The 8,318-nt window shown below is 46.7% G+C and overlaps 1 protein-coding gene across 1 annotated transcript; it reads right to left on the reverse strand.

The window, feature by feature from the left end:
• Positions 1–1,858: 1,858 nt before the first annotated feature.
• On the reverse strand, positions 1,859–7,390 carry LOC147880167 (protein TORNADO 1-like). The gene is made up of 6 exons (XM_087370539.1): positions 7,216–7,390; positions 5,688–7,066; positions 4,312–5,591; positions 2,653–4,234; positions 2,329–2,551; positions 1,859–2,227 (listed from the first exon to the last, which is right to left on the reverse strand). The coding sequence occupies exons 1-4, from the start codon at positions 7,227–7,229 to the stop codon at positions 2,846–2,848; spliced, it is 4,062 nt and encodes a 1,353-aa protein (XP_087226665.1). The 5' UTR covers positions 7,230–7,390; the 3' UTR covers positions 1,859–2,227; positions 2,329–2,551; positions 2,653–2,845.
• Positions 7,391–8,318: the final 928 nt, after the last annotated feature.

Raw genomic sequence — 8,318 nt, forward strand, 5'->3', positions numbered from 1 at the left:
ACCTAGGTGCGCCGATTGGGTTGGGTATCTCTCTTCGTTAGCGTTTCAATTGGTTCAAGGATCAGATTTTAGTCAAGCTTCGTCGATGGCATGGTCTCAGTCTAGGATGGAATGCAAGGGCATTGATAGTGAAACATGTGCTTTCTGCTGCAACCACTTATGTTGCATCCTTCTGTCATTTTAAGCAGAGTCATTGGATGGAGATAGAGAAATTATTCAGAGCCTTTTTGTAGGGTGAACTGCATTATATTCCTTGGGGGATGCTAAAGGTCCCAAAGTTACAGGGTGGTTTGGAATTACCTGACATAGCTTCCAAGAATATGGCGTTGGTCAGCAAATGGATTCCTCGGCTGTTCCATGATACCTCGCCGTGGGTGGAAATGGCTCGGTGGTTTTTAGAGGAAGGTAAAGGAGTAAAGGTGGGGACTTGGAAGGGCGTGTCTTGGTATGCCAAATTGTTTTCAGATTTTCCCCTCCGCATTTCTAGATCGGTTTTAATGTCAGGACTAGTTTCTGCATGGAGATGCAGCATCAACCGAATGAAGTGGAGAAGTAAAGGAGGTCTGCGTGGTGATGCCAGTCTCAGTGAATGCATCTGGTGGAGCAATGCAGTGGGGATGGATGGGCGCTCGCACGCCTGGTTGAATGTCGCCCGTGCTCGCAGTATTTTTAAAAAAGGCTTGCAGGTTTGGGCACAAATCTGGGATGCCTCAAAAGGACATTGGATGCATATCGAAGAGATTAGTTGCAGGTTCTCTCTCACAGTTCAAGAGACAGCCCTGATGTACTCCGTCCTACAGAATCTGCCTTCTCTTTGGCCCACGAACTGTATTAATTCGGCAAATGCCCGTACTTCACAATGGTTTTTAGGGAAAGTTTCTCTCAAAAAGGTGACGGCTTAAATGAGTTTATACCAGGATAGCGTGATTTAAACCAGAAATGGGGACTAAGAAGATCGCTAGGCTGGTGGCGTAGGAGATTCAAGGAAATTTGGTTTGGTTGCAAGTTAGGTGAATTGAGCTTCCTTGTTTGGAAAGTTATTCATCGCTGGCTCCCGGTTCGTGCCAAACTGGCTAAAAGGTTTGCTGTCAATCCCACTTGCCCGCTCTGCTCCAGCGTGATGGAGGATATAATGCATCTGTGTTGGTCTTGCCCTACTATCAGGCATGTATGGAATGCAGTGAGCAGCGCAATTCGCTCTTCCGGTCTCATGTCAAAATTTCAGAGTAATTCGAAGCTCTGTGTGTTGGGGGATATGGTGGTTTGCCCTTCCACCTTGATCACTTGTTGGCCCCATATCAGGTCAGCATTGCTTCTATCGATATGGATGACCAGAAACAATCTTGCGTTTCAGAATGGTCCCTCCAGGGGTCATAATGAAGCTAAGCTTCTTGCTGCTGCAAGATCATGCCTACGGGATGTAGCAGGGATAGCGGGAAAGAGAGACCAAGTGGTCGGTGGATGGTTATCTCTCATCTCGGAAATTTTTTGATACGCCTCGTTAGGCAGTTGCTTTTATGCTCCTTGTAGCGTAGGCCCCGGGCTCTGCCCATTTTGGGCCAATTTTTGTAATTGGTTCTGCCTTGTTTGGGCATGACCCCTACTGCAATACAAGTCGGCGCTTTAAATTTATTTATTTTTTAAACATATGCGCTCATGAGAGAGAGAGAGAGAGAGAGAGAGAGGTGGGGAGTTTGCTTTCTACTCCATTCCAATTCGTGGACTCAACTAATTTTAGATTTAACCAGCCACACGATTATCAGATTTTTGACCTATGGACTTTGACAAGGTTGCAATTTGTGTGCGTGGCGCTCTCATCATGTGCGCAATTGTGGAATTTTGAGAATTTAAGTCTCCTTTTTGTGATTACTTTAAACCCCAAATTTCACACTTTGCTTCGCACGAATAGCTCTCTCTCAACTATGACCAATCGCACTCCATTCTGCATTTGAAAGTTAAGAACCTTGGACGTAGTTTTAGTACCCATTCGACCGCTTACTTCTTGAAGTTAATGACATGGCCTTGTAGCAGGATGTTTGGCCATGGCTTGAACAAATGTAAGAGTTAATGAGATACTCACATATTTAGCCTTGGGTAAGTTAAGGACTACACTGTCCCACTAGAGTATTTTGAACTTCCCGAATTCCATCCAAGCCACCTTTGATACATCCTTTTGATTCACAACAAGAGTTCAGCAGACTGTCGTCATCATCAGGAGCTTGAATTGCTGCATGAAAAGTTATAACAGATAATTAGCGGATGATGGTAAACGCAACAGCTATACATACAATTTCGACAGTCTAGCAGCCGTTTGAAGATATTATTTACCTCCTTGATTCGCCTAGTCTGCTGTTTTAGTTGATTTGAGATGAGAAAGATGCCATTAACATAGGAACTTCAGAATAGAGCTCATATTTATAGTCCATCAATGTTATATGTCCCACTAGAGTATTTTGAACTTCCCGAATTCCATCCAAGCCACCTTTGATACATCCTTTTGATTCACAACAAGAGTTCAGCAGACTGTCGTCATCATCAGGAGCTTGAATTGCTGCATGAAAAGTTATAACAGATAATTAGCGGATGATGGTAAATGCAACAGCTATACATACAATTTCGACAGTCTAGCAGCCGTTTGAAGATATTAATTACCTCGATTCGCCTAGTCTGCTGTTTTATTTGATTTGAGATGAGAAAGATGCCATTAACATAGGAACTTCAGAATAGAGCTCATATTTATAATCCATCAATGTTATATGTGAATCAGAAAATGAGCGGCGATGATATGGGTGGCAGAACAGTAGTGGAGATAAAACAAAGTGGCCCAAAGAAAGGCATCAATGAATCAGTAACGGTGGCCATCACTTCTGTGACTTTTGCAAACCCAGGCACAACCCCCGTGTGGATACTCGATTCTATAGAGATGAAAGGTGTCTTCAATCTCCTTGGCTCCCAGGCAGTTGTTTCGTGTCAGAAAATCCAACAGCCATTCCTGCGCATCTCGAGAACAATCAGCTGAGCCGGAACATGCAGGCAGCTGGCTTTCTGCTCTCTCCAGCAACTGGTCAATTAGCCCGGGAGTGTCCATCGCTAGTGCACCCAATCCAAGAAATTGTTCAGCTAAACCCTTACATAAATCTGGCATTATCTGGCCCATCCCCGAAACGAAGTGCACGCCTAGCTTTAGCCCGAGGCTCAGCAAGCCCAAAACTTTGATAATGTAAGGTATTATCTTCTCCAGACTCTTGATATTTGCCTTGTGGATTGTTATGCCTGGCTGCTTCTCGATTACATGTGCCCCATCTTTACTGTCACATAGAAAATGCAGCCTCAGCTTAGTGAAACCTGGCATATATCCGCCCGGTACATCAATGAAAAAGTTTGTGGGCACGCGGTGCTGATGCCATTGGGCAGAGTCTTTGAACAGATGTTCAAGATTCCTCCCAATATCCTGTAGCAGGTGCTCCTCATATTTCTGGAACTCCCGAACGTCGTTGACTGTCCTATCTATGTTATCAACGACGTTGCGGAGTTCAGAAAGATCGTCCTTAATGCGTATGACGGTGTCGTGTACTAGGTTCATTGTATCCTTTCCTGAGCTGCTGCGGCTATCCGAGGTGCAGGATGCGATTTCTTCTGAGGAGCTAGGGGAAGGCCTGGGGGCTATTAGTAGATACCTCGGCACTTCAGGGTGCCCATGTAGCTGCAAGCGTGCTGAAAGTTCTTCTATACTTGCTTGCCTCGCGTTTAAGAGGTCTGTAATCTCTTCTGGAGCAAGGAGCTCTACTATAGGGTCGCATATGGCTTTCCCCAATTCATTCGGAGGCCACATATGACAAAAGTTTCCCACCTCAGTAATCAGGCCTCTTCCTTCATCTACGTATTCTTGCTTTAAATCCTTTATCAAGGCACACCGTTCCTTCCGCGATTCACAGCTTCCCAGGTACTCCACATAATATGGTTGTATGATACCTTCTACAAGTGACAATCCTCGCCAGGATCGCCTTTCTTGAATGCGACTTATCACCTTCAATCTCAAAAGCCTCAACGTTTTGGCTAGATCCTCATAAGATTTCACCAAAATATCTATGTAATGGCCATGATATCCACCGCATTGCACGTAAATTTCCATGGAGTTTAATAGTATGTGAATAAGATGCTTCTGGAGGGTATAATTATCTGGTGACATGCGATTTTCTTTAGACTCGTTCACGAACTGCCCATGCAAAATGACCTGCACGAGACTGCATCAATGAATTATGAGACCCTCAAAAGTCTGCAAAAAAAGGTACATACTTCTGTAAGGGTAACCTGAAACAAATCAGAGAAGTAAAGAAGGCGCCAAACTTGTATGGCTGGGAAGAAACCCGGGGTGAGAAACGTTCGCTGAGGATCATCACATTGAAGACGGCGGCCAACATATATGGGCCTGATCCGACCTCTACGCTCGAGCTTCCATTCGAGACGGCTGTGGGGAGCAATTAAATTGGCAGGAATCAGGAGCAACGGCTCCTTATTAATGCAGGAACTGCGTGTTTCGTAACAAAGCTTCAGCTCAACCAGTATGTCCACTAGATCCTTCTCGCTGACTCCAACTTCTTGCAATTTTCGACCGTTTATCAGTGACTTCTTTAGGATTCTCTCTAAGTCATCCCTTGCAAGAAAAGCTTCGGTGCCAGCCTCGAAAGAATGGTTTCTCTCATCCTTTTTCAAATGAATCATACTGCCCATAAACTTGTGACAGAACCAGTCAGGCCTCACGATAAGGATTTTTGTCTTTGGCAGATAGATAACATCCCCCGAGTCGTGAAGAGAAGATGCAACAGCTTCTGTTAATTCTAACTCCTGTGGCCCTGCAGCTGCTAAGTCGGGAAGCTGTGTTCGACAAAGCCTTGAGAAGTCACGCCAGTTTAGTATTGCTTGCTCAGTATGCTTTTCACGCCAGGCTATCAATGCATCCCTAGCGTCGTTGCAGACCTTATACACGTATTCTGGCAGATCGTCTATAAGCTTCCTGGTGACTTTGAGGACGTGCTCCACGACGAGGTTGGCCATTTCCATGTTTCTGGCATCCAAGACATGCACAGAAGATATCTCTACTGAACCCTGGAATTTGACCCGGACTTCCTCTCGATAAGATTTCGCAGCACTCTCCCACCTTCTCAACTCTGCTTCATCCGTAGAAACATTATCTCGATGAGTAAGCACAAGGGTGACTCGTGGAAGGTACCTCTGATCTGAACTGCGAGTGTGGGAGCAGATGTATTGGAGCCAATAAAGGATCTCGTCTTGCCATGGTGGAGCCCCTCTGTGATTCCGGTAAGGAGTTGCTTTGCTAAATGGGTTGCAAACAATGACAAACAAAGAGGGTCCGTCATTGATTGGGAACATAAGGTCGTGGAGAACCTGATACTCAAGCTGCCCCGCTAGATCCCAGACGGAGATTCTGATTTCCTGGTGTGCAATGGAAGTGACCGCAATGCCATGTGTCCTATTGACTGGTGTTTTCTTTTTCGGGCTTCGAAGAAAGCAAAAGCGTCCTCCCCTTGTTGAAAGACTCTTTGCCATGTTTGCCCATAGTGTAGACTTCCCTGCAACCAAAGAGGCACAAATATTATTCGCTAGGCAAGTTTAACTGCATACAAACGCACAGAAATTTATGCATGCATGGAAACCTAAATAATGACCTGCAAATGGATGTCCGCACAGAAACAGTCGAACACTTTTAGGCTTCACCCTTGGAAGCTCCCTGAATACTTGGATTTCCTGCCGGTTTCGGTGCAGTTGCTCTCCAATTGCTTTGATCTTCTCAGGTTGCCGCGCAAGACCCGTGTCCGACAATTCGAGACTCTCTATGGTGCGGTTAAACTTGAGAGTGTCCATGATGGTTGGATAAACTTTGGCCGAAACACCAGAGCAACCTTTCAAGGAAAAGCTTCTAAGATTGCGGTTACTTTCAAGTGCCCTAAACAATTCCTTAACGTCACCTGAGTGCAGAGTTTTGTCATCACGAATTGCCAAACTAATGAGAGTATTGCTGCTTGCAACCATGCCAGCAAGCGCATGCGCGCCTGCCTTCCCGATTTTGGAGTCACTCCCGCCAAGAATCAGGGATCTGATAGAGGTGTTTGGAGCTTGGGTTTGACTGTCGCTGCTCTGGTTGGGAGTTAACATGCTTGCTAAGTTCGTGACCGCTTCGGGTTCGAGGGGATTACTGCTGATGTCCAACTCCTGAAGGGTGATGTTTTTTGCAAGGGCAGACACGAGACAGAGAACTGCAGAGTTTTTCAAGCACACGTCCCGCAAGCGAAGTGTCTTAAGCACTGTGTTGGCCTCGAGCATTACTTGCAGGAGTTCCTCGAAACCCCATTCAACCTGTAGAGAGGATACATAGAAAGTCTTGAGGACCTGATTGGATGAGAGGACAGCCAAAATCTCCTTATCTCTCACTATTTGTTGCATATCTGAGTCTTTGAAGAGCGGCGCGTTAGGATGCTGATACGGGGCGTTAAGATTCCATCTGCACTTTGGCCAGTGTACCTCCAGCTCCTCTAGCTGAAGCGTAATACTAGCGGGAGCGAGGAGCGATGCATCCCACAAATTGGATCGCACGCAGATGAGCCGCTTCAAGCATGCACTTCGTTTGAGCCCATCCAGAATGACCAAGCGCGTATCCGGTGTCGCAGAGCCACCGATGAATGCCAGGCAGTCAACAGACCATTGAGAGGAAGAGAGGAGGAGGAAGAGCTGGTGTGCTTCTTGGGGGCTCCATCGAAGGAGGCAGAATTCGAGGCGTCGAAGGGAGGGGATGTGAGGCAAGGTTTGTAGGAGGATGTTGAACCAAGGTGTCCGGTCACTAGAGGCTTTGCTAGGGAGGAAGAGTTGCTCGAGGGAATGGGGAGGATGATGAATCCAGTGGTCAAAACCTTGGGAGTCTTCTTTGATGCGGAGGATGGGGAGGTGGAGCTCAGGGTCCCTGAGAGCGGTGAGCACAGGAGCATAGAGCATGGCGATGGGCGGGCTGGCTAGCGGTGGGAATGGAAGGAGCCGTTGCTCGCTGATGTGCCTGAGAGAAGAGAGATTGCCGACATCGTCATCAAATTGGTTGAGGGTCTTCAGGGTGGTGTATAGCAATTGCAGGTGAGAGGAAGCAGGAGGAGCGAATGCATGGCGATGGGGGGGCTAGCTAGCTGCAGCAGGAAAGGGAGCACTTACTCGCTGATGAGCATGAGAGAAGAGAGATCGCTCGCGTCTTGGTGGAATGGATCTGGATCTTCGTGGTGGTGTAAAGCAAATTGTAGGTTCTGGAGAGGAAGCAAGAGGAGGAGCTTTTTTTTTTGCAAAGAAGCAAGAGGAGGAGCTGTTTTGGGTGGTGGTGTATCAGTAATTGCAGATTGCGAAGCTTCATCGTCGTAAGCTGCTGCTGCTGCGTTTCTTCTTCACCCTTGAGGGCCACTCCCAGTACCTACCGTCCCCTCAGTCCTGCGTAGACAAACGTAGTTACGGGTCTTCCGAAGCCACGAGTTGAGCGTCAGCTTTCATATTTTACTGCATGGCTAATAAAAAGCTGCCTTCAACTGCGAGTCCGTCGGCGGTGAAGGCTCTCATCATCTCATGATTTTCATCATGTGGTGATGCTCGGCACAGCTTGGGAACCTTGGCAGAAGAACTGATAGATTCGTGGAAGCTGCAGTGTAGGACCGAAAAAGTCCGAAATGACGAAAGAGGTGGTAAAAATAAGGTAAAGAGACGGAATTACTGAAAGATTAGCGAAGACGTCGTGAGGTAGAACAGTTTTACCGTCAACGGAAGTATGAGCCAGGACGTGACGTATATTTTTGTCACATTGTCAAACAATCAATCATCACCCACGCTTTGTCTCCTTTGTTAGCTGTGAAGTGTAATATGTGTCTGCCACGTGCTCGCAAATTCACTCTCTCGAGAGTCTCTCAAATCACTTTTTGGGTCTCTCCTTGAGATCATGCTCAGAGTTCGACACATTATGCATTTGTTGCCTCCTTCCTCACGGCTCTCACGCATTCTCCTCGGTGGAAAGGTCCAAGATCAGCAGTACCTCCTTCCTCACGGCTCTCACGCATTCTCCTCGTTGGACTCGGTCCAAGATTAGGGGCTTCGCACATGGGAAGAAATAGGATGTGCCATCAATTGCAATGCCTTTCCTACACAAAAAGTGGCCTCGTAATGTCAAACAACGAGATTCTAGAAACCACTAACCACAACTAACTAAACTAACCCAACCACATTATAAATAACCTCATGTCACACTCCTCAACCCCTCCCTCTGGTGGGGGAACACG

The sequence above is a fragment of the Dipteris shenzhenensis genome, chromosome 32, assembly GCF_047967505.1.
Source record: "Dipteris shenzhenensis isolate YYH24624 ecotype China chromosome 32, Dip_SZ_1.0, whole genome shotgun sequence".
Classification (NCBI taxonomy): domain Eukaryota; kingdom Viridiplantae; phylum Streptophyta; class Polypodiopsida; order Gleicheniales; family Dipteridaceae; genus Dipteris; species Dipteris shenzhenensis.